At 44.5% G+C, this 27,411-nt stretch overlaps 1 protein-coding gene across 2 annotated transcripts in view; it reads right to left on the bottom strand.

Annotated features, from left to right (window-relative positions):
- The window catches only part of LOC139277017 (docking protein 5-like), a 474,689-nt gene that overhangs the window by 17,143 nt on the left and 430,135 nt on the right, over nucleotides 1-27,411 (bottom strand). For both annotated transcript variants that reach the window (XM_070895017.1, XM_070895019.1), the window contains one exon: nucleotides 25,268-25,388. In XM_070895017.1, coding sequence (XP_070751118.1) covers nucleotides 25,268-25,388 — 121 coding nt within the window. The remainder of the gene's footprint in view (nucleotides 1-25,267; nucleotides 25,389-27,411) is intronic.

The following is a 27,411-nucleotide window of genomic DNA, read 5'->3' as shown; positions in this document are numbered from 1 at the left end:
TCTGTATGGCGACCCTGCAGCGTGGGACCTTGGATTTTAAGCATGCCTTGTTTAATGATTTGCACTGCTCTCTCCGCCTGGCCGTTGGAGGCCGGCTTGAACGGTGCCGTCTTGACGTGATTTATGCCGTGCTCAATTATAAAGTCTTGGAATTCTGCGCTGGTGAAGCACGGACCATTGTCACTGACCAATCTGTCAGGGATTCCGTGCGTTGCAAACATGGTTGCAAGGCTCTCCACAGTGGTGGAGGTTGTGCTCGAGTTTAAAATGGTGCATTCGATCCACTTTGAAAATGCATCTACAACTATGAGGAAAATTTTGCCCATGAATGGGCCCGCATAGTCTACGTGCACCCGCGACCACGGTTTGGTAGGCCAGGGGCTCAGTGGAGCTTCCCTGGGGGCATTGCTGAGTTGGGTACAAATGGTGCACCTTCGGACGCAGAGCTCCAAGTCCGCGTCAATACCAGGCCACAGACGTGGGATCTGGCTATGGCCTTCATGAGAATGATCCCCGGGTACTCGTGGTGGAGCTCCCGGACAAATGCCTCTCTGCCTCATAGAGGCATGACTACTCGGCTGCTCCACATCAGGCAGTCTGCTTGTAGTGATAGCTCATGCATGTGCCTGTGAAAGGGTGTTAATTCTTCGGGGCAGGCATCGCGAGCCTCTGCCCAGTCACCAGTTAGGAGACATCTTTTTACCAAGGATAACGCGGGGTCGCTGGTCGACCAGGCTCTGATTTGGCGAGCCGTCATGGGCGAACCTGTGGACTCAAAGGCATTGATTTCCATGACTATCTCACAGTCCTGTTCGTCAGAACCTTCCGTGGTCGCCAGGGATAGCCTGCTGAGCGCGTCGGCACAGTTGTCTGTGCCTAGTCTGTGCCTTATGGTATAGTCGTAGGATGCCAGCAAGAGTGCCCACCGTTGAATTCGCGCCAAGGCATGGCGTTTATTGCCTTGCTCTCAGATAGGAGGGACGTGAGGGACGTGAGGGGCTTGTGGTCGGTTTCTAATGTGAACTTGGCCCCAAAAAGGTATTGGTGCATCTTTTTGACACCGTACACGCATGCGAGCGACTCCTTCTCTACCATTCCGTACCCGCGCTCCACCCGCGAAAGTGACCTGGAGGCATAAGCTATGGGATTTAATTTGCCCGCACTATTGACATGTTGCAAAACGCACCCGACCCCATACGCTGACGCATCGCATGTGAGAACTAGCTTTTTACCTGGGTCAAAGAAAGTCAAAACACTGTTGGATCACAGAAGGTTGCGTACCTTATTGAAGGCGCGTTCCTTGGCGTCCCCCCAAAGCCAATTGCACCCCTTCCTGAGTAGCACGTGGAGAGGCTCCAGCAGCGTGCTTAAGTTCTGCATAAAGTTCCCAAATTAATTGAGGAGCCCGAGAAAGGCGCGCAATTCTGAGACATTCCGGGGCCTGGGTGCCAGGCGAATTGCTTCTGTTTTGAACTCTGTTGGGCGGATTCCATCAGCATCAATCCTTCGGCCCAAAAATTCAACCTCGGGTGCGAGAAACAGGCACTTGGATTTCTTGACTCGTAGGCCTACCCGATCCAACCTCTTTAGTACTTCCTCCAAATTACGGAGATGGGAGTCGGTGTCCCTGCCCGTGATAAGTATGTCGTCTTGAAATACAACCGTCCCCGGGATGGACTTGATCAGACTCTCCATGTTGCACTGAAATATGGCAGCTGCCGACTTGATGCCGAATGGGCATTGATTGTACATGAAAAGGCCTCGATGTGTGTTGATGGTGGTGAGTAGCTTGGATTCCTCGGTCAATTCTTGCGTCATATACGCAGATGTGAGGTCTAATTTTGAGAAAAGTTTACCTCCGACCAATGTGGCAAATAAGTCCTCCGCTCTGGGCAGCGGGTACTGGTCCTGTAGGGAGACTCTCTTTATGGTAGATTTGTAGTCCCTACAGATTCGTATGGATCCATCAGGCTTCATGACTGGGACGATGGGATTTGCCCAGTCGCTAAATTCCACAGGTGATATAATGTCTAGTTCGTGTTCAATCTTTTCCCTCATCACATAGGGTACAGCTCTGGCCTTGTGATGGACCGGTCTAGCATCCTGTGTGATGTAGATTTTGACTTTGGCCCCTTTGAAAGTGCCAACACCTGGCTGAAAGAGATGTTCAAATCGCTGTTGAGCAGGAGGTCTGTTCCTCTAATGACATGGCATGGACATCAACCCATTTCCAGTTTAGTTTTGCCAGCCAGTTTCTTCCCAGCAGTGCTGGGGGTTCTCCGGGGACGATCCACAGGGGAAGTCGGTTCACTGTCCCTTTGTGTGTGACAGAGAGCATGGCGCTGCCGAGGACTGGTATGATTTCTTTGGTATAGTTCCTTAGTTTGGTGTCGACCCTTGTGAGTTTTGGTCTGTCTCTTTTATGCGGCCACAGTTGTTCAAATTGTTGAGCCCCTATGAGAGATTGACTCACTCCCGTATCCAGCTCCATGTTGACAGATATCCCGATGAGTAGGACCCTTATCATTATAGGAAGCGTCCTGTTGTAGGAGCAGCAGCCATTGATCATGTTGACCCGCTGTACATCGGTGTCCCGGGTACTGTCCCCACCATCTTCTGGTCCGCTTTCCGACCCATCCGATTCGTATACCAGCCGAGCTGCCATTTATTTGCACATGCGGGCCAAATTCCCTGTATATTCACAATTTCTGCAAATAGCCTGTTGAAATCGACATCCCCTTGACGAGTGCCCACCCCCACATCTCCAGCACAGACCTGTTCCATTGTTCAAAGTGTTCCCAAAGAATGAGCTGCGTCTGGCTGATCTCTCTTGAGCTTCTCTCAGTTTGTAGTTAATTGCTCGCATTGTGAGTTGATGAGGTGTGAACGGCCGTTCCTGTGGCCCTTGATGGCTTCTGCCTGCTGTCGAGAGCCTGTTCTCCCAGTTTTTTGTGTGTGTGGGGGTAGCAGCTTGTTTAATGCTGTGAACTTCTTCTTCCAATATTTTGTTAGTTGTCGTACCTGCATTGTAAATCAACCTCGTTGTTTCTTCCCGTACCAAGAATGTCTGTGCAACCAGTGCTGCTGCATCTAAGGTCAGGTTCTTGGTCTCTGTGAGCTTTTGGAATATGCCTGCGTGGCCTATTCCTTCAATGAAAAAGTCTCTCAGCATTTCTCTCCTCAGTTCATCGGAGAACTCACATAAACTAGCCAACCTCCGAAGTTCCGCCATGAAGTCGGGTATGCTCTGGCCCACACAGCATCTGTAGTTGTGTCTGGCCATGTGTAGGCTGCTTGATGGCTTCAGGTGGTCTCTTACCAGTGTGCTCAATTCTTCAAACGACTTGCTTGCTGGTTTCTCGGGTGCCAACAGATCCTTCATTAAAGCGTATGTTTTCGAGCCACAGCTGGTCAAGAGATGGGCTCTTCTCTTGTCTGCCTTATCGTTGCCTAACCAGTCTTTGGTTACAAAGCTTTGCTGGAGCCTTTCTATAAAGTCCTCCCAATTGTCTCCCGCATTGTACTTTTCATCTGATCCGTTGTTCGCCATTCTGTGGATTCTGTAATCCCGTAACTCGTCGCCACTGTAAAGTCCTGTCCCCTCAGTACAGATTCAAACGAGGCATGTAGTGAAGTCAAGGTCACTCTGGACCTGCACCTTTATTTCACAGCTCTGGAATGCTGCACTTGCCTGAGACCTGTCCTTATACACCTGTCTCTTGCAAGTGCACCCCTGGTGGTAAGGTATGCTGGTTGTTACAGGTCATATCTTATTACAGTCATTATAGCATGTTAGGATACAGTTATATATAATAATGTAAGATACATGACAGTGCCGGTTGCCACTGGTGTGTATGTTGGGGTGTCAAAGACGGTAGCGTCAAAAGTGGGTTGCTCAGGATAGTCAGTGAATCTGAGTTTGATTTGGTCCAAGTGTTTCAGGTGAATGAGTCCACTTGAAAGTTTTAACCGAAACACCCTGCTCCCCTTTTTGGCCACGACAGTGCCGGGAAGCCACTTGGGATCTTGTCCATAATTCAATACAAATACAGGATCATTGATTTCAATCTCACGTGACACATTTGTGCTATCATTGTATGTACTTTGTTGAAGCCGCCTGCTCTCTACCTGTTCATGAAGATCAGGGTGAACTAAAGAGACCTTGTCTTAAGTGCTCTTTTCATGAGAAGTTCAGCAGGTGAGATCCCAGTGAGTGAGTGGCGAGTCTGCGGTGAGCCTTCTGTTACCCTCTACAAGCCTTGCTTGATGAATTGCACCACTCTCTCTGCCTGACCATTGGACGCTGATTTAAATGGGAAAGATGTGACATGTTTGATTCCATTGTGGGACATGAATTCTTTGAACTCAGCACTGGTAAAACATGACCCATTGTCACTCACCAGGTCATCAGGTAGGCCATGTGTGGCAAACATGGCCTGCAGGCTTTCAGTCCTGCTAGCCAACATTATATCACATTCAATCCACTTGGATTACTCATCTACAACCACAAGGTACATTTTACCCAAGAACAGGCCTGCATAGTCGACATGCACTCTGGACCACAGTTTGGAGGGCCAAGACCATAAACTTAGTGGTGCCTCCCTGGGTACATTGCTTAACTGCGAGCAAATATTACATCTGTGAACGCAGGACTCTAAGTCCGCATTGATACCGGGCCACCACACGTGGGATCTGGCTATCGCTTTCATCATTACGATGCCTGAGTGGCTACTGTGGAGGTCACTGATGAAAGTCTCTCTGCCCTTCTTGGGGACCACTACTCGATTGCCGCACAGAAGGCAGTCTGCCTGTATAGACATTTCATCTTTGCGCCGCTGGAATGACTTTATCTCTTCCTGCATTTCCACTGGGACACTGGACCAGCTCCCGTGAAGAACACAATCTTTGACTGGGGACAATAAGGGATCCTGGCTCGTCCAGGTTTTGATCTGCCGGGCAGTGACGGGTAATTGCTCACTCTCAAATGCTTCCAAAACCATGGCTAAATCTGCGGGCTGCTTCATTTCCACCTCCGTGGTGGGCAATGCAGCCTACTGAGAGCATCGGCGCAGTTTTCTGTGCCTGGCCTGTGACAGATGGCATAGTTGTATGCGGACAACGTGAGCGCCCATCTCTGGATGCGGGCCGATGCATTGGTATTCATCCCTTTACTCTCGGAAAACAGGGATATGAGTGGCTTATGGTCAGTTTCCAATTCGAATTTTAGCCCAAACAGATATTGATGCATTTTCTTTACCCCATAAACACACGCTAACGCTTCTTTTTCAATCATGCTGTCGGCTCTCTCAGCCTTAAATAGACTCCTGGATGCATAAGCAACCGGTTGCAGTCTTCAAAAATCATTAGTTTGTTGCAATACACACCCGACATCATATGACGACGCATCACATGCTCGTACCAAACGCTTACATGGATCATACAACACAGGCAATTTGTTTGAGCACAACAATTTTCTCGCTTTTACAAAGGCATTTTCTTGGCTTTTGCCCCATGCCCATTCATCCCCTTTATGCAGTAAGACGTGCAGTGGTTCTAACTCTGTCCTGAGACCCGGTAAGAAGTTACCAAAGTAGTTCAGGAGTCCTAGAAACGACCGCAGCTCCATCACATTCAAAGGCCTCGATGCATTCTCGATTGCTTCCAACTTCAAATCGGTGGGCCTGATGTGGTCCGCCGTGATCCTCCTCCCCAAGAACTCCACTTCAGGCACCAGGAAAACGTACTTCGAGCATTTTAACCTGAGCCCCATGTGGTTGAGTCAACTAAGAACCTCCTCTAGGTTCTGCAGATGCGCGACTGTGTCCCGACCTGTGACCAAGATGTGGTCCTGGAAGACCACAGTGTGCGGGACCGACTTCAATAAGCTTTCCATGTTCCTCTGGAACATCGTCGCCACTGATCGAATTCCAAACGGGCACCTGTTATAAATTAAAACACCTTTGTGCGTGTTGATGCAGGTGAGGCCCTTTGATGATTCCTCCAGTTCCTGCGTCATGTAAGCTGAAGTCAAATCCAGCTTTGTGAACGTCTGTCCTCCTGCCAGCATTGCAAAGAGGTCATCGGCCTTCGGTAGTGGATATTGGTCCTGCAGGGAAAAACGATTGATAGTTACTTTGTAATCGCCACAGATTCTGATGGTGCCGTCTCCCTTGAGGACTGGGAAAATAGGACTGGCCCACTCATTGAACTTGATCGGTGAAATGATGCCCTCTCGTTGCTGCCAGTCTAGCCCGATCTCTACCTTTTCTCTCATCATATGTTCTCGCCTTTTGATGGATGGGTCGAGCCCCCGGAATTAGGTGGATCTGCACTTTTGCTCCTTGGAAATTCCCGATGCCTGGTTCGAACAGCGAAGGGATCTTGTTTAAGACCTGGGCACACGAAGTGTCATCAGCAGGCGATAGCGCTCCGACGTCGTCCCAGTTCCAACATATCTTTCCTAGCCAGCTCCTGCCGAGCAGCGTGGGACCATCGCCCGGTACCACCCAGAGTGGTAGTTTGTGCACTACTCCATCGTCGGAGACCTTTACGGTAGCACTGCTGATTACGGGAATCAGTTCTTTTGTGTAAGTTCTTAGTTTTGTACGAACTGGAGTTAAGACTGGCCTTGAGGCCTTTCTGCACCACAATCTTTCCAAAGTCTTTTTGCCCATGATGGACTGGCTCGCGTCCATGTCCAGCTCCAGTGATACCAGGAGTCCATTTAGTTTAACATTCAGCATTATCGGGGAACAATTCGTGGTGAATGTGTGCACCCCATGTACCTCTGCTTCCTCAGTCTGAGACTTTGCTTTGTTGTGGTCCTCCGTGGACCTGTCCTCCTCTGCAACATGGTGGTTTTCAGGATTTGCAGCTCGCCTGCACATACATTGGAGATATCAATTGTTCAACAGCCCTTGCAAACGTACCCTTTGAAGCAGCATGAATGGAAATGATGACCACCCCCACAGCGCCAACAAGGTGTTAATGGCCTTGCATTCATCACCCTTGTTAGTGGACTCCTGCGGACGTGCAGCCATAGGCATGTGTGACCTGCCCTGTACATTGCGATTTGAAAACAACATCACTTTGTTCACAGTACTTGTAGGAGCACTTGTATGCTGAGAGATTTGCTTCGTATTGTCACTGGTGGCAATGAACGCCTGGGATATCGCTCTGGCCTTACTCAAGGTTGGGGTCTCTACAGTCAGAAGTTTGCGAAGTATGGTTTCGTGGCCAATGCCAAGTAGGAAAAGTCTCTGTGTATGTGCTCCAAATGTCCTTCAAATTCGCAATTCGCAAGGCATATTAGCTCGGCGACATAACTCGCCACTTTCTGGCCTTCAGACCTCTTGTAGGTGTAGAACCGATACATTGCCATCAGAATGCTTTCCTTTGGGTTCAAATGCTCCCGGACCAGTGTACACACATCATCTTACGATTTCTCCGTGGGTTTCGCTGGAGTAAGCAGATTTTTCATGAGGCTATACGTTGGTGCCCCACAGACAGTGAGGAGGATCGCCCTTCATTTGGCAGCGTTCTCTTCCCCATCCAGCTTGTTGGCTATGAGGTATTCATCGAGTCGCTCCACAAAGGTTTCCCAATCATCTCCCTTCGAGAATTTCTCCAGTATGCCCATTGTTCTCTGCATCTTTGTGTTCGTTATCTGCATCTCATCGCCAGTTGTTATGTATGGAGAAAGATTCAGACTGAACACTGTGAGCTCAAAGTAAAGTGTAACTTTGGTCTTTTATTGCAGGTCTCCAGAGTGCCTCTCCAACCTGTGAGGCCTCCTTAAATACCTGTGCTCCCAAGGGATTATGGGATCCCTTGGGACTCCAGGGGATGAGCCCTCTGATGGCTGTACAGAGTATATACAAGTTTACATGTATAACAGAAGGGGCAGAGGGCGTAGGCGGGAGAAGTAAAGGGTCTTTTTGTTGTAATTAAAGTTTTATTTGTAAAAGTTTATTTAAATTGTTAAAGTTGTTGTTGTTGTTAAAGTTGTTGTTAAAGTTGTTGTTAAAGTTGTTGTTAAAGTTGTTAAAGTTGTTGTTAAAGTTGTTAGTGTTTTATAGTTATAAGTTTTACAAAGATTTTAAATTGTTGTATATTTTTTACATTTTTACATAAACATTTGAATTGAATTTAAGCACTCTTGTACAGTTACCCTTATAGCTCTGCTCAATGAACTTCCTCACATCTGGTTCCTCCATTAGACAAGTTGTCAGCCATACAGGCTGAGATAGTACAGGCCCCATTCTTTTTAAATCTCCACAATATTTTTCTTTGAAAAAAAATAACTAAGATGCCTTTCTATCTTAAGTTATTCAGTAATAGTAAATATACCTTTTCCAATCAAAATCACACTGTAAAAGCACAGTTCACCTCAGAAATAGAGAGGTGCTGCTTTAGCTGACAGTTCCCGATTTCCAAAATGGCGGTTCCGTGCACTCTGCCCATTCCTGGTCACTTACCATCGCGTAAAACCACCTTTTCCAGGACGGTATGCAGCTCCTGTGGTATGTCGGCGGTATGCGATGAAAATCGGACTTTTTGGGCGGTATGCGGGTGGTCCTGCATGGCGGACGGTGTGCATACCGCTCGGCGGTATGCCAATGATGAATATTCCATCAAGCGGTATGTCAGCGGTCTGTTGGTGTTTTTTGACCAAAATCACATGGTTTGTGCAGTATGTCGACCAATTTCGGTCCCTTGGTGTGTACTTCTAGCATATTTGGTTTTATTTCGATATTCTGCATTTGTAATTTGTTATTTCTACAGCTTATTGTACTTGACTTTGCTAAGTAATATTTAAAATGGCAGAGTCAATTATAAATCTGTATATTACACACAGACTATTTTAAATATACTTGAATCTTTTTTGGCAATGCCTCGATTTCAAAATTTTCATCCTTGTTTTTAATTCCTCCATGGCCTTGCCCCTCCCTATCTCTGTAATTTCCTCTGGCCCCATAACCCCCTCCCCCCTCGCCGAGATGTCTGCGCTCCTCTAATTCTGCCCTCTGATTATAGTCGCTCAGCCATTGGTGGCCATGCCTTCTGTTGCCGAGGCCCCAAGCTCTGGAACTTCCTCCCTAAACCTCGCCGCCTCTCTACTTCTCTTTCTTCCATCAAAACACTTCTTGAAACCTTTCTCTTTGTCCAAGCTTTTGGTCACCTGCCATAATTTCTCCTTATGTGGCTCTGTGTCAATTTTTCATCTCATAATACTGCTGTGAAGCGCCTTGGGACATTTCATCACTTTAAATGCGCTATATAAATACAAGTTGTTGTTGTTGTTGTTGACATTGATGCCATTAGTCGGAGAGCATGACGTTTATGAGGATCGTAGTGATTATAATGTATTGTTCTGCTGCTGCAGAGCTGTGTGTAGCCTGGTGTGTCCTTTTAAAACTATAAGGCTAACTTGCTGTACAGATGCATATGAAGTTAGTTGTAGGCCAACTGTTGTCAGGCACATCTTGAGCTCAATTCAATGCTAATAACCAACTTACTTTCCTTTTTTACATAATTTTCTAAAATAATATAGAAATTTGCATATGACAAAACAGGCCCTGAAATTGCAGTTGGAGGCAGATGCCTCCAACCATAAAAATATGTACAAAAATATGTCCAGAGGAACAAACACTTGCATCATAGCCCAACGCAGAGGCCAATGTATTCCAGGAGGGTATGTACATCCTGGGTCACGTGGGCCAGACCAACCAATGAAAATGGCATATCCCCATTCACAGCAATGGGCGAGTTCCGTTTGTACAGAAATCATCATTTCTGTGATGGACTGAGATGCTTCTTGACAGCTTGGAGACACCATATCGTGTCTTACCATTTCCCGCCACTCGATGGCATTTTCCGATTAGAGGCAGAAAGACAATGAAGCTAGCAAGCCACACACAGTCAGCTCTCCATTTTGTTATGAAAATCTTTAATTTATTGCTAGTTATAAATTAGACCCCTCCAGAACCAGATATGTAAGTAATCTCTCCTTATCCAATCATTCTGGAATTATTGTATTTTATCTTTGATGTACAGTAAGAGATAAGTAATTTCTCTTTATTGCTGTTATATTTGATTGATCCTTGGTTGTATTATAAGAATTCTAGAGTCAGTCTTTGTTTCTGTTTGCAGTTCACACTACATTTATTAAAGCATAGTGTGGTGTTGAAGCTAGCTGGAAAAGTTATCGCTCACCATACGCAACACTCTGACAGAACCAGTACGATGAAATAACTGTGAAGGACCGACTTAAGAATTACCCAGAATAATTGCCCAATGGTCACTACACAGAACGGTCATCATGTCAGGTGTTGCCGACACCATGTTGGACCCTCTTCACGATGAAACTCAACTCCCAAAGCTCGAGGAGATCTCTCCCAATGCTACAGACCCTTCGAGTCGACCACACAGAGAGCATCCCACATTGAAAGCTCATAACAACAATGTAGATGCAGGAAAAAGAAAATTACATCAACACTGGGGCAAAACCGAACAAATTCTCGTAAAACTACAAGGTGCCCCAGATGACGAAACCACCTAACGGATCTGACTGAAGCTCGCTCTGCACTCCGGATGTACACTAAGCTATGGTCTGTGCTCAAGGACCTCTAGTCTCAAGATAAAATGGGAACATTCAAGGAGGATGCCCAACAAACTAAATCAACCTTCCTGGAAAACACCGACGGAATGACTTCGCACCTTGGCCCGAGAATCACATTCAAGCGCTAGCAGACGGTCGGGGCACTCGACAAGGAGCTCAAGTTCATTGTCCTCAGTCTTGAGTGCCCCAGTCAAAACTCGAGCCGATGCTGCTGCTGCAGCCGAGAATGCAGCCTTTCAGGAGGTAATAGCGAAACAAACAGCCAAGTTGAAAGTTCAACAGGCAGCTGAAGAAGCCAAACGAGCTACGGCCGAGGCAGACCTCCAGATACTTCGCTCTAGACAAACCGCCACCATAGAGAGAGCAAGGTTAGATGCAACACTGCAAGCCGAGCAAGAAGAACAGACGCTTTGGCCCCGAACTTCACCAGAACAGACCTCAAACGACCATGCCTTGCAATTCAGAGACCTCACAGACATGTCAGTTAGATCCGCCCCAGTAAACTGGACTTGGGCAGCAGCCCCGATCTTTCGGCCATCCGTAACGGAACAAACAGTTGCCCCACCACCCATCGGCATGGCAGCCATGAATGACTCAAGCTCCTCTCCTCCGAGATGGCACCTAACAAGAAGGATCAATTCCTCAATCTGACAAGATAAATTTCTGACACTCTCACTCATCAGTGCAAGCCTGTACATGAGCCCAATGTCTGTGATGAGGACCCTATCATGTTTCAGCTATGGCATTACGCATCAAAAACCATGGTAGACCAGGCCCGCACCCCAGCCACGCAGAAGCTTACCTTTCTTTCCAAGTTTACAAAGGGGAAGGTCAAGGTACTGGTAGACAGGTTCCGGCATCAGTATGTTTCGGACCTTGAAGCGGCCTACCAAGAAGCATGGAAGGAACTCAAAAAGAGATTCGGCAACAAAACAAAAATCACAAATTCATCCTTCAAAAACTTGACAGGTTTCCTTGGTTCAAGGCAGATGAAAGCCACCAACTTCTTAAACTTGCCGATTTGTGCCTGGACATTGCAGCACAGATTGCCGACTTGCCCGACTTGAGGGTGCCTGATTGCCTCCACTGTCTTCACCCAATTCTCAACAAACTTCCTACCTACATACACTACGCATGGAGGAAGCATGTATCAGACGGCTAATGGCAGCTACCTTCCGTTCGCCATGTTGGCTAGATTCGGGAAAGACGAAGCCAGACTGCACAACAGGCTTACCCATTAAGCCTGGTTCATCACCAAACCTCAGAGAGGACAGGAAGAAAGAGAAGTTCCAGCTCTTCCCTTCGTGTCTTGGCAACATGTACACCTATGAAGTCGGCGCCCACGCTGCAAGCCTCAGAGATATGCCTCTACCATGACAGGCGAGAACATCATCTGTCGGATTGCATCGCCTTCAGCCAAAAGCCCATTCAAGAATGAAGGGAATTCTGCAGAGCCAACAGCCTGTGTTTCAGGCATTGTGACCATGACAGAATGCAAGACTGTGAGACCAAGGTACATTGCAACGGATGCCAAGGCACAGAGCATGCCCCCTTTATGCACGCAACGCCATGACAGAATGGCGGGGAGACCCACAACAAGAAGCCAATAGAAGATCACCAGCTCATAGAGGTCAATGCAATGTGCACCAGATACCTGGTTTTCCCTTCCACACGATCTTGTTCTAAGATTGTTCTCTGTAAAATTTACCTCAGAGATTGTCCCTCGAAACGTATCCCAGGCTACGCGGTGCTGGACGACCAATCTAATGCCTGCTTGGGGGACCCTGAAATCTTCGATGCTTTAGATCTCCCAGGCCCAGCCTTCCCGTATGAGTTTGCCACCTGTGGTGGAGACAGAATCATGGTGGAAGGAAGACAAGCAAGCGATCTGATCGTAGAAGCAGCAGATGGGAATACAGAACAGCTGCCTACCATCATAGAGAATGCCCACATCCCCGGAGACAGAAGCGGGTTCCCACATCCCGATTTCTGCGAGAAGTTCCCCCACCTCAGGTCAGTGACGAAAAAGATACCCGAGCCAAGAGAAGATGCAAACATCATCCTCCTCATTGGAAGAAACTGCCCCGAACCCCTCAAGATCGGCCAAGAGGAATGCCATGGGCGCAATGTACAGACCTTGGCTGGACGGTCTCCGGACACGTTTGCTCAAGCGGTGCCAATGAGAAAGTCCATGCCTCCGTCAACCATACCATCCTTCAGCCACAAACAGATAACCCGAAGGCCATGTTCATCCAAAACCAACACGTCATCAAAATCGTGATGGAAGGTGCTCACCCCAACTCGGAAGGAGACTTTGGAGTTCCCTCTACCCCTCAACAACAACCAGACGACCCTTCCTAACAACGGCCCTCAGGCACTCACGCCTGCCATGTTCTTGGATCTGAACACTCAGTCCCTCCAGGCACCAGACGACAACTTTGTGCAACCAGACCTGGATGGACAATGACATTGGCGACAGATCCAATGTCTTGCAGATCAACTCCGGATTCGATGACAGAAGTAGTAAGTTCAGAGCCGGCAGCCTCGATATAAGAGGAACGAGACCAAGCCAGACGTCTCTGTTGGAGATGTAATTTTCCTCTGGCAGAAAGAACTTCCCTGGAATGACTGGCCACCTGCATGTGTCACCAAGTCCTATCCCACCGATGACAGGAGAGTACGCAAGGTGGATGTTACAATCTGCAGCGATGCCATGCTTCGCAGCTACCAGAGATGGATCTCGTACTCATACACACAACACCCGCCTCAAAGCCATCCCACGAACTAGGGGGAGCTGAACTCCAACTCGTAAAAATTGGAGTTCGGCTAACTAGTAAAAATTCAATGCTTGTTATTTTTAGACGGGGAGTGTGATGGACTGAGATGCTTCTCGACAGCTTGGAGACACCGTATTGTGCCTTACCGTTTCCCGCCATTGGGTGGTGTTTTCCAATTAGAGACAGAAGCAGAGAGACACCGAAGCCAGCAAGGAAGCAGCTCTCCATTTTGTTGTGAAAATCTTTAACTTATTGCTAATTATAAATTAGACCTCGGTTTTTGCGACCCCTCCAGAACCACAGTTATGTAAGTAATCTCTCCTTATCTAATCGTTCTGGAATTATTGTATTTTATCTTTGATGTACAGTGAAAGATAAGTAATTTATCTTTATTGTTGTTTTATTTGATTGTTCCTTGGTTGTACTATAAGAATTCTGGAGTCTGTCTTTGTTTCTGTTTGCAGTTCACACTACATTTATTAAAGCATTTGGATTCTGAAGCTCTGACCTTTAGCCATATTTCTTGGTGTGGTGTTGAAGCTAGCTGGAGAATCAGAGTTATCACTCGCCATAAGCTACACTCTGAGAGAATCAGTATCATTTCTATGAATGGGCTACACCCAAATACGCACAAACGTTTTAAGTAAAGAAGAAAAACACCACATATTTAAAATTAATTGAAATTGAATTGAATTAAATGTTTTAGACAAAAAAGATTTGTGGGGGATTTTTTAACATGGTGTAATAGGGGTAAAAATAAACTTACTTTAATGGACAGGGCTTTTAATATAAAAATTATTGATAACATTTTATTTGTCTATCTTTTAAAATTCTTACACTGGTTAAAAACAGGCCTTACTCCTGCTTTTACCAGGCATAAGAGTTTTAAGGATATTCGCTGGGCTAGAGTTGGGCAAATAGCCCAAATCTCCGCCCGCAAAGGCCCTTTTCCTGGCGAAGCGTGCGATCTGTCAAAAGACATTTTGACAGTTTGCAAGTGCCGGATTTCGGCACATTCGCTTTGCGCACCTAAACCCGGAACTTGCGGGGCCTCTTCGGGCATGTGCGCAAATCGTACGCACCCGGAGAGGCCGTAATTTCACAGCCGATGTGACGGATACATCTCACAACCTTTCTATATAGGTAGATATATTAATATTGATCGAGTTTTATTATCTGCATAGTCCTGAGTTCCAATTAGATGATCAATTTTGTCCCTCTTCCCACTTATTAATACGTTGATCAGACATTAGGATTCTTCTCTTTATTTCCTCACCATCTACTAATGATTGTAAATTGTAAAACAAGCAAGGATGTTTCGTAGAATCGAAGCACTGGAGTATTCGCACAATACAAGATTATACAAACTTTGCCTTCTAAGTAATGTGTTACATAGATTTAGTTAATGAGAAAACAATTGCAAAAGGCCGTGTCAGCTAAATTAAACTCCACAAAAACCAGTGCACAAATTGCTTTACAAATAAATATTCATTTTTATGCTTTCATTAGCAGATAATGTAAAATAGTTGGTCTTTATTGAAGAGCAGAAGTGGACCTAAAACAAATTAGGTTATATTGTCTGAAATTTAATGTAATTTCCCCTCAGATATTTGAATTCGGTTATGATGCCATTTACATGATATGTGCATGGTTTCTGAAAGAGATTTTGATTCCTTTTAATGTAGCTTTAGATTGGATTGTGAAATGACACCCACATGAAATGCACACCATTGAATTAATGTTATTTAGAATAAAATAGCTTATAAAAGGAGTATATACTTCAGAAATTAACGATGATGTTTTTATGCATTCATAAAGAAATATATGCTAAATTCTAGAGATATTTATGGGGAGTTATTTTGATGTTCTCTAGAACATGTCAGTCTTCATTTCTTCTGCAATCTACAAACCTAAGCTTGATATATAACAACATAAGAACATAAGAAATAGGAGCAGGAGTAGGCCATTTGGCCCCTCGAGCCTGCTCACCATTCAATAAGATCATGGCTGATCTAATCATGGTCTCAACTCCACTTTCCTGCCCGCTCCCCATAACCCTTGGCTTCCCTTATCGCTCAAAAATCTGTCTATCTCCACCTTAAATATATTCAATGACCCAGTCTCCACAGATCTTTGAGGTAGAGAATTCCAAAGATTTATGGGTATCACCAAACCCATACATCTTGAATATTCTAATCATATCTCCTCCTCTTTTCAATCATGGTGGTGTCTGGCTTGGCCCTTCATCAAGCTGCTCAATAAAAAGGATTGTTTCTACTTGTCAGGATTTGTCATTCCATGAAAGCACGTACAACTATCCTGGGTCATAAGGCAATGGAATTGTGCTTCGTCCCACCTCTGGGGAAGGGGAAGCTTGGTAGACAAGTCATTCTCCAGAATGGTCTGGAGAAAGGGAGGAAGAGAAGGCAAAGTGCGGCAACAGACTTGTACATTATTGCCGGTTATCATTAAATACACTCTCTTCTATCTTCACATCCATGTTTGGACTTTGCCTGGAAGCAATTGAAGACTTGTTCATCTTGTGCTCACGAGGGTGCTCACAAATGGTACCCCGAAAAAATAACTTTAGTCAGCGGGGACAGATAGAAAGCTGACCAATTTCCGACTGGAAAACTGGGTCAGACCAAGTGACCTAGTGACACACAAAAAAAGTAGACAGAAAATCACTGTCTTGTTGGAATCAAGGAAGGAAGGATATGTACATACATGTACAGATATGTAGTTCAATCCCCATTTTAAAGTCATCAATTCTGTCCTTATTTCTGTACAATACTTTTGGCAAAACTTCTGACAATTTCGGAAGCATTGTGGAGTTGAAGCAGCACAGCAGTTTCTCCGCAGTATAAACTGATGTGCTACAGTGCCACGACTGGTGGGAGGATGACAAGTTTATATAGGCAGTTACCATTATTAGTGTGGAAATAGGGGTGGAGGGTGTAAAGACATCCCATTGATTGGTTGTTCTCAATCTTAATTATTTGGATTTAAATTTCAATTGCCATTCTGGGAATGGCTCCAGTGCCAACATATAACACTGGAGCTCAGGCTACATTTGTTTTACAGCTTAATGCTTGTATAAAGTTAAAACTGGTAGAGATATTTCATTTCTGTTAATTTTGCTGCAAACCTATGAATCGGTGTGTTGGGACGGGATATAAATGATACCCAAGTATCTGGGGAGGATTTCTAACATAACCTTACACCCAAGACAGAAGATATAAATCCATGGCAACAGCTCCAGCAGATTTAGAAAGGGAACTTATATCAATGGCAAGATTTAGGAGAAGCAGTGTGATAAGTATCCTAACAGGAAGCCCTGTGACAGACAGGCCCAATTTGATATGGGGAACTTAGCTGGTATCAGTCCCTAATTAGAAATTATAGTTACCACTGTAGTAGTCACTGTGCTGTCAGATATAAATATAGGAAATTATAGTAGCAGGATGAGACAGTGTTGTGATATTGCAGAGTTAGCTTCATCCAGTAATTCTGTCATTGGCTTGGAGGAAATTGATAAAGCATTGCGGCCTGAGGGGAACTCTGATGATCAAGTTAGTAAGAGAGAGTGTGAGAAAGAGAGAGAGATTCGTCTGAAAGAAGTTGAAGACCCTATTATCTGCTGCTTATGTGAATTTTCAGCCATGGCAATAGCCTACAGGATCGTACAAACAGTTATAACATTGATAAAGACCAATGGGCTGAAATTGCCCCTTTTTAGCACCCAGTTATTGCCTACACAGGGTGCAATGGCCTTTTCACCCGGGGGTGGGCGGTGGTAGCACCTTGGCCGAAATTGCCCGTGCTTTTCGGGGTAATGTGCCAGTAGCGCCGCACCCCACGGATAACGCCCCAGGCCGGCACACAACAAAGGGGACATCATCGCCGACCCCTTTGTGGCCCGTGGGGGAAATTGCCCCGTGGGTCCAGAACCGATGTCAGCGCCAGCTTCGCGGGGCGCTGATATCCACCCGGGCGCTCCTTAAAGGGTATGACCTCTGCGTCCCGGGCTGGCATTTTAGTTTGTCGGCCGACTCTTTAGTCGGCCCGACAATGGTGGTCCTTGCCTTGACGGGGCTGCCGTCATGCAGCCCGGCACTATCTTTTGGGTGCCGGGCCACGGGCCTGGTCAAGCACGTCCCTGGTGGCCATCAAAGGGCTTGCAGAATGTGCAGCGGCCCTCTCTTTTAACTGAAGGGGAGGGGTGTTTCCCCTGAAGGCGACCTTCCGGATAGCGCTGACCTCTTTAGTGCAGCGCTTAACTCTGCATCACACTGATGCCCCCGGAGCGCCCATCCAACAGTGCAGAGCGCCCGAGACAGTGTCCAATTCCTTTGAGGGGTGCAAAGCCCAATTTCAGGCTGGGGCAGAACTTCCGGCCTGGTCGGTAAAAATCCCGGGCCCAGAAGGTTACCACCCCCAAAGAGGCACGGGCCAATTTTGGCCCCAACTGTCTGTTGCTTCATGAAAAAGCATTAAATATTTTCAGTTTTTTTCCACCTTTCAAGATATAGCACTTCTTTGAATAAGTATTTTAAAGTAAAGGTTTTAAAAATTCCAATTCCGTCCAAAAGAGGCGAGAAGTCATTGGAGCAACTATGAAGCCTGCAGGTTCGTGCCCTTGCAGATAGCAGTTAACGGATACGATGTGGTTGGCATCACGGAGACATGGCTCCAGGGTGACCAAGGCTGGGAACTCAACATCCAAGGGTATTCAACATTTAGGAAGGATAGACAGAAAGGAAATGGAGGCAGGGTGGCGTTGCTGGTTAAAGAGGAAATTAATGCAATTGTAAGGAAAGACATTAGCTTGGATGATGTGGAATCAATATGGGTGGAGCTACAGAATACAAAAGGGCAGAAAACGCGAGTGGGAGTTGTGTACAGACCTCCAAACAGTAGTAGTGATGTTGGGGAAGGCATCAAACAGGAAATTAGGGGTGCATGCAATAAAGGTGCAGCAGTTATCATGGGTGACTTTAATATGCATATAGATTGGGCTAACCAGACTGGAAACAATACGGTGGAGGAGGATTTCCTGGAGTGCATAAGGGATGGTTTTCTAGACCAATATGTCGAGGAACCAACAAGGGGGGAGGCCATCTTAGACTGGGTGTTGTGTAATGAGTGAGGATTAATTAGAAATCTCGTTGGGGAAGAGTGACCATAATATGGGGGAATTCTACATTAGGATGGAGAATGAAAAGTTAAGTCAGAGACCGTGGTCCAAAACTTAAAGAAGGGTAACTTTGAAGGTATGAGGCGTGAATTGGCTAGGATAGATTGGCGAATGATACTTAAGGGGTTGACAGTGGATGGGCAATGGCAGACATTTAGAGACATCCCTGTCTGACGTAAAAATAAAAAAGGGAAGGTGGCTCAACCGTGGCTATCTAGGGAAATCAGGGATAGTATTAAAGCCAAGGAAGTGGCATACAAATTGGCCAGAAATAGCAGCGAACCCTGTGACTGGGAGAAATTTAGAACTCAGCAGAGGAGGACAAAGGGTTTGATTAGGGCAGGGAAAATAGAGTACGAGAGGAAGCTTGCAGGGAACATTAAAATGGACTGCAAAAGCTTCTATAGATATGTAAAGAAAAAAAGGTTAGTAAAGACAAACTTAGGTCCCCTGCAGTCAAACAGGGGAAGTCATAACTGGGAACAAAGAAATGGCAGACCAATTGAACTAGTACTTTGGTTCGGTATTCACTAAGGAGGACACAAACAACCTTCCGGATATAAAAGAGGTCAGAGGGTCTAGTAAGAAGGAGGAACTGAGGGACATCCTTATTAGTCGGGAAATTGTGTTGAGGAAATTGATGGGATTGAAGGCCGATAAATCCCCAGGGCCTGATGGTCTGCATCCCAGAGTAATTAAGGAGGTGGTCTTGGAAATGCATTGACAGTCATTTTCCAACATTCCATAGACTCTGGATTAGTTCCTATGGAGTGGAGGTTAGCCAATGTAACCCCACTTTTTAAAAAAGGATGGAGAGAGAAAACAGGGAATTATAGACCGGTCAGCCTGACATCGGTAATGGGTAAAATGATGGAATCAATTATTAAGGATGTCATAGCAGCACATTTGGAAAGAGGTGACATGATAGGTTCAAGTCAGCATGGATTTGTGAAAGGGAAATCATGCTTGACAAATCTTCTTGAATTTTTTGAGGATGTTTCCAGTGAAGTGGACAAGGGAGAACCAGTCGATGTGGTGTATTTGGACTTTCAGAAGGCATTCAACAAGGTCTCACACAAGAGATTAATATGCAAAGTTAAAGCACATGGGATTGGGGGGTAGTGTGCTGACGTGGATTGAGAACTGGCTGGCAGACAGGAAGCAAAGAGTAGGAGTAAATAGGTACTTTTCAGAATGGCAGGCAGTGACTAGTGGGGTACCGCAAGGTTCTGTGCTGCGGTCCTAGCTGTTTACATTGTACATTAATGATTTAGGTGAGGGGATTAAATGTAGTATCTCCAAATTTGCAGATGACACTAAAGTGGGTGGCAGTGTGAGCTGCGAGGAGGATGCTATGAGGCTGCAGTTTGACTTGGATAGGTTAGGTGAGTGGGCAAATGCATGGCAGATGAAGTATAATGTGGATAAATGTGAGGTTATCCACTTTGGTGGTAAAAACAGAGATACAATTATCTGAATGGTGGCAGATTAGGAAAAGGGGAGGGGCAACGAGACCTGGGTATCATGGTACATCAGTCATTGAAGGTTGGCATGCAGGTACAGCAGGCGGTTAAGAAAGCAAATGGCATGTTGGCCTTCATAGCGAGGGGATTTGAGTACAGGGGCAGGGAGGTGTTACTACAGTTGTACAGGGCCTTGGTGAGGCCTCACCTGGAATATTGTGTTCAGTTTTGGTCTCCTAATCTGAGGAAGGACGTTCTTGCTATTGAGGGAGTGCAGCAAAGGTTCACCAGACTGATTCCCGGGATGGCTGGACTGACATATGAGGAGAGACTGGATGAACTGGGCCTTTATACACTGGAGTTTAGAAGGATGAGAGGGGTCTCATAGAAACATGTAAGATTCTGACAGGACTGGGTAGGTTAGATGCAGGACGAATGTTCCCAACCAGTGAAGTCCAGAACCAAGGGTCACAGTCTAAGGATAAGGGGAAAGCCATTTAGGACCGAGATGAGGAGAAACTTCTTCACCCAGAGAATGGTGAACCTGTGGAATTCTCTACCACAGAAAGTTGTTGAGGCCAATTCATTAAATATATTCAAAAAGGAGTTAGATATAGTCCTTACTACTAGGGGGATCAAGGGGTATGGTGAGAAAGCAGGAATGGAGTATTGAAGTTGCATGTTCAGCCATGAACTCATTGAATGGCGGTGCAGGCTCGAAGGGCCGAATAGACTACTCCTGCACCTATTTTCAATGTTTCTAAGCTGAATCAAATTTGGGTTCAGACCTCATTTAAATGCTGTTGGTGAGCTGCAAGCGCCCAGCTATAGCTCGCGGGTTGTGGAGGGCAGGAAATCAGCCAAGTCTCGGCTGGGCCAACCAGCAGGTGAAGTCTGGGAGGAGGAAGCGATCCCAGGGTTGGATGGCAGTGGGCCGTAGTATTTTGAGGGGCTCAGGGGGAAGCACACTTGCTTCTGATGAACTGGCAAGAATAAAAACTTGAAAGTTCTGGGGCCGTTTTTGAGTGGCCTCCTAGTTCCCTTTAAAGGCTGCTGGTTAGGCCGCTCAAAGCTTGGTTCAAATAGGCAGATTGTGCGTGACTCATTCTCTTCCATTTGTTCCTGAATTTTAGAACTGGTGTAGTATCCCAATTTGCATATTTAAGCAACCTCACACTTGTTTCAGTCTGGCGGGCTGCTCACTCATTTACAGGCCTACCTGAATATTGAATGAGGTCGACCTTGGGCATCAAAGGGGCACCAGGGTGCTGCCCCCTTCCAATTTTCAATTGCTGCCCACCGAATAAATTGGTTTTCCATGAGTTCAATTTCTTCTCAATTCTCTCTGCTAATTTAATTTGATCCGTCTCCTCTGTTAAGTCTCGCCCAGCTAAGAGATAACCTCTTCCTTGATCTCAACCACTCCCACTCTTTAACCAGCCAGCAAAAGGAGGGCTGCAAGAGTCACTCTGCCAACTCATCATTTGATATTTTCCTTCCTGTAAATTGATGTTTCAATTGATGCTTCATCCCACTAAACGATATGAAAAACTTGCCATCTGGGGAGTCGCAAACATAAACCAGATCCAAGCATTCTCTGGCACAGCACAAGGGAGAGCGTGGAGGGACCTGAGAGAATGGAGTTTCCACAAAGAAAGAAATACTGCTGAGTAAAGTTTCTGTGAATAATTTTTTAAAAGTCAATAGATTCTCGCAGGAATCTGTTGCTATTATTAGGTTGCTACTAGTCAAAATTCTGCACAAGACTCAGTGATTTTCAATAAGTCAGTGAAAAAAATTCATATAAAAATAATGCATGTTTGCATGATACTTTGTTTATATGTTCAGTCAGAAAAACAGGTTCCTGTTGCACATCTATATGTCAAAAATAACGCTGGCATTTGAGGGAAGGAGGATATTCGAATGAGCATCAAAATAACTATCTCCATGTTAGCTGATAAGGCGCAAGCATGTCTACCCATGATCCCTATCCCTGGCATCCCAGTGCACACCAAAATAAATATATGAGGATATATTTTTGTTATGACACTTCATGATACTTAAAATAGAGCAAATAGATCAATAAAATAAAAGAGTTACTTAAATACAGTGTGAAATCATTTTTGAATTCACACTCAAAGACATCTCAAGGTCTGATGCTGCTGAATGGGCAAAGATTTAAGAGAACACTTAAAGGAAATGGAATCTACAGCATTGGCCTTACCAAGCAGCCTGTCCAAACTATTTATTTTGAAACATTAAATAGGAATTGAAGTAATAGTAATGGTTCTACAGACTAAGGACTTTCAGCACCTTTCTACTCATCATATCCTTTAAATCAGAGAGGAGAAGAGAGCACCACAGTAACTCACTGATAATGTTCTGAACTCCTACAGAAATCAGATATAATGGGACAGAAGTCCCACTAATGCACACTTTTTCATAGTTACAGCTAAAGTATTTTATATAAAATACATTTTACAGAAGCAATAGTAAAATATAGTTTCAGACTGTTATTTAACTATGTAACTCATGCCTCATAGACATTAAATAACTTCAGTGGAAACTGGCCTGCTTCTCATGCAAAGATGGTTCCTTCTCTATTTCAGTCATCTAAAATAACTATGTCAACTTTTCCAACATATATGTAGAATATCTAGCTCTCCACAGTGGTTATGAGGTTTAAGTTCAAGGAGAAGTAATGGTTCATGTGGACAGTACTCTAACTTTTTTAACAATTTGATCCTAGGATATGGGCATCGGTGGCAAGGCCAGCATTTATTGCCCATCCCTGCTGACTTCTCAAGGGCAATTAGGGATGGCCAATAAATGCTGGCCTTGCCAGCGATATCCACATCCCAGGAACAAATAAAAAAAAGTTAGAATACAGTCCACATGAAGCTATCCAATCGTTAAAGACTCCTTAGTGGTTCCAGTCAAAAAAAAAATTGAGCTACTGTTGCCTTAACAAGTAAAAAATAGAGCCTATCTTTGGATAGAGCCGATATACAAGTGGTGTTACCATTATTAAATGTTGTCACCCAAAGTACCCATGTTCCACACCAGTCTCTAGTCACCAAAGATAGTCCAGAAGAATATGGCTTTATATAATTTATGTTAAGGGTATCGGACTGTGTTTTCACAATGAGGAAATTCATACTGTCTAAACAGGCAGGAGGCGGAAATTATGGTAACTTCCCTTTTGGAAGGATGGGTCTGTCCTGTAACCTTCCTTCAGGCCAGGAGCACTAATTATAAATCTCATCTCTGTCAAGATGTTTGCCAACTCTTTGACATTAGCTCCACCATCTCCTGCCAACTACAAATACTTGGGTTTGTTGAGAGGGCAGATCAAATCTCCCAGATGAAACGGTCAGTCCACAGTGCATAGCAAAAGGATGACTGGGATGAACGTTTCTATTTTATGCTGTGACAAATGGATTCAGTGCAAAGACCCTTCACAGCACAGCCCATTTTATGTACTGGTAGCCAAATAATTATGGTTCCTGTAAACACGCTCTTATGTACAAAGCAGCTCCAATCTATGGGCTGAAATTCCATGGCCTCAGGTGATCCCTTTAAGAACTGCTGTGGAGCCTGAAAAAGCCTGCACCAGCTCTGACTGGTTCAAACAGATTTCACAAACAGGTATTGAATAACAATATTGAAATGAGGCCTGCGCTCCTTTCAGCCAGATGCCTAGAAAAAAACTTGCGGAATTTAGTCGTGAGTGCAGGCGTTCCCACCACGAAATTGATCATTGTGCCCATTATACCCCCATAAAACAGACACAACAATATTGAATTTAGGCCATTATAAGTTTACCCAAGCGGAATTCTCTGTCTGCGAAACATGAAGAGAAATGGAGTAGCATCTTTACCAGGCAGTGCTTGCAAAATAAATGGAAACAAAATCAACATCTTGAGCAATCCTCGCGTCGTGCAGCCAAGGTGCGCCAGACTGGAAAGGTCTGAGGACCATCTTAAATTGATCCTTAACACCACAATTGTGGTAAGCTGCATGTGTCAATCGGACTCAACGATGCAGCTCACTGGTTGGGGCCTGATCAATTCAGATGGCTGAAGTCGATGCCCACAGATGAGACATGGAGGAAGGCAATCAGGAGCGAGTGTGGGCTGGCAGCAGCTGCAGTCTTAATATGGAGACTCGAGAAGCACTCCTGCTCATCCTAGCTTCACATCAAGGTAAGGTAAGTTCTTTTTTTAAATGATCTGCAGACTTTTTCCGTGGCCTCAGGTGATCTCTTTAAGAACTGCTGCGAAGCCTAAAAAAGCCTACGCCAGCTCTGACTGGTTCAAACAGATTTCACAAACAGGTACTGAATAACAATATTGAAATGAGGCCTGCGCTCCTTTCAGCCAGATGACTAGAAAAAAACTTGCGGAATTTAAGCCTTCCCACCACTAAATTTATCATTGTGCCCATTATACCCCCATAAAACACTCAACAATATTGAATTTAGGTCCCTATAAGTTTACCCAAGCAGAATTCTCTGTCTGCGAAACATGAAGAGAAACGGAGTAACATCTTTACCAGGCAGTGCTTGCAAAATAAATGGAAACAAAATCACTATATACTTGTTGGGAGTCCCATCTCATCTGCAGTTAACCCTTAAAGTGTTACCGTAGAAACTATCAAATAACCTCCATGCTGTTAGACATGTTTGAAAGTTGGCATTATGACCATGAAGACAGAGAATTTCACCAATTCACCTAATTAAGGCAACCCCCTCGGCAAAATCTTCTGTTTAATTTTACAAAAAAGACACAGTTCTGGACTACATTAACGAACCACTATGTGAGTGTGTTGAAGTACAATGGGATTTGAGTTCATGTACTCTCATGCCATTATTTTCTTGGAGCGGAGAATCGAGGCTGAAGTTTTCCTTTAGTTCCACTCAGGCTGTCAGGCTATGATAGAAGTATTCTTGTAATGAAATAAAGAATAAATATGAAGTAGTTCTTCTCTAAAACATTCACAGCATGAGTATCATAAAGCACTGCTGGGAATCGCATACCCTCTAAATACACAATGCAGAAAAAAAGCAAAGCATCTTCCTCCAAAAGTATAAAGATTGCTTCAATACTAAACTGTAGATGTTCTCTTGTTACTTTGTATCACCGCAGCATACATATATGCTGTGAAAGATTTTCATTTTCCAATCTGCTGCTAACTTCCTTGTACCTACCTTCAAAAATGTGGAGCTGGTTCACACTGTGCTGTCTTGCAATGTGTTGCCAGTAGGCACTACGAGGAAGAGGCATTATTGTGCCCAGTGAGGCTGTTCTTTCATTCCCTTTGATCTGATGCTGGAAGAGAAATATGTTGAAAATCCATAAGTTTAAAATAAGATACTATATAGTAACACTTTGAACTCAATTGACTTGGCACAGCCAAAACATTCAGATTACACCTCTGCGTTTGAAGTTTTAAAATAAATTAACCTGCAGTCACATGAATAACATACAACAAAGTTCTTGAAGCCATTGCTTTATAAGGATCACTTTTGGTAAACAGATAATTGTAGTTTAAAAGTCACTGGAAAAGGGATATCTTTATTCACCCTATGACCTATAATTTGAAAGACACCCGCACTATAAATTCTCACAGTATCTTAATCCAGCATCCTTTCAGGTTCACACACATTCACCTTTCTCTAAAGTAAGTGAAATGGATAAAACAGTTATTACCTTTTCGAATGACCTATTTTACAGCCCTTTGCAAACATGAAAGGATAAAAGAAAGACTTGCATTTATATAGCGTCTTTCACGACCACCGGATGTCTCAAAGAGCTTTACAGCCAATTAAGTACTTTTAGAGTGCAGTCACTGTTGTAATGTGGGAAACTCAGCAGCCAACTTGCGCACAACAAGCTCCCACAAACAGCAATGTGATAACAAAAACAGATTATCTGGTCATTATGTTGATTGAGGGATAAATATTGACCAGGACATGGGGATAACTCCCCTGGACCTCTTCAAAATAGTGCCATGGGATCTTTTACGTCCACATGAGAGAGCAGACGTCTCATCCAAAAGACAGCACCACTGACAATTCAGCACTTCCTCAGCACTGCACTAGTGTCAGCCTAGATTTACATCCTCAAGTTTCTGGAGTGGGAATTGAATCCACAACCTTCTGAATCAGAAGCGAGTGTGCTACCCACTGAGCCATGGCTGACCCTACATGAAACTCGGTGACTGGTGAGATATGGAACATAGATCTCATCCGAAGGCAAATTCTCGTCGTTCTTTTAGAGTGAATCTCTTGAGATATTTGACTTATTCTATCGGCTGGCATCTCTTTGAGGCTGAATATACCTATATAAATAGAGTTTGAAAACTGCTCTGCTGTTGAATATATTTCATAGCTTTGTGAAAACAAAAGTACCACCTCGAACCACAGAATAAAGTCTGCTCATTTTATGGGACTGAATGAGCCCTGGAATCTTAAGCAGCTCTCTAATTAATATTAAATTGAAGGGTTATCTTCTCAGTCGTTCAGGTGGTTGAAGCCCTTGGCTCTCAATTAGTACATAATTAATTCAGGTCATAGATTTGTCACATCAGTTAAATGCTCTTCCTTCTCGTTAGGTTTGTTCCATTAGATTTCACTAGATTATTAAAGAGAGTTCCACATGAGAGTAAGGCATTCTGTGTGGTTTTGGGGATAGGAATCTTTTGGAAAATAAACTTCAAATATGTCTAATGGGATTCAATTCTGCTTTTGAAGACTGGAATGAAATCTTCTCCAGACACAAGCGAAGTCGAGTAATTCAAAGCAATGACATGACATTATTTACTGTTCATCTCCCAAGTATGTTACTGAAATTTTACTGAGATATCAAGACAATGATAGACACTCTTGAAAGTATGGGGAGTTGAGAGCTAAAATATGAGAACCAAAATAATCTGGGGTAAGGTGGTCAGAAAATACCCAAAAATATAACAAAGGACTAAATGGGAATATGAATAAAAAGCTTGCTGATAATTGAAAAGGAAATAGTAAGGCCTTTCATAAACATAATAAAGGTCAAAGATTAGCGAAAGAGAGAGTAGAACCATTCAGGATGAAGGGGAGATCTAGTTGTGGATGGTGGTGATTGGGCAGAGCTATTAGTTTCATCAAATAATGCTGGAAGTGAGAATGAAGGTGTACAGGAGGAAATTACTTAAAATAGTTAGAGATAACTTGAAAAGTAATTGGGTTTGAAGCAATCAGTGGAACTGAAAGTGGATATATTATTATGCAATTGATTGTATAGATAAAAATAAGGTAATAGATGAGGTATATATAGATTATCAGAAGGATTTCAAAGAAAGTGTGTGTGT

The sequence above is a fragment of the Pristiophorus japonicus genome, chromosome 12 (assembly GCF_044704955.1).
Source record: "Pristiophorus japonicus isolate sPriJap1 chromosome 12, sPriJap1.hap1, whole genome shotgun sequence".
Lineage (NCBI taxonomy): Eukaryota > Metazoa > Chordata > Chondrichthyes > Pristiophoridae > Pristiophorus > Pristiophorus japonicus.
Note: the sequence above shows the minus strand (reverse complement) of the source record. Positions and strands in the feature narration are given on the sequence as shown.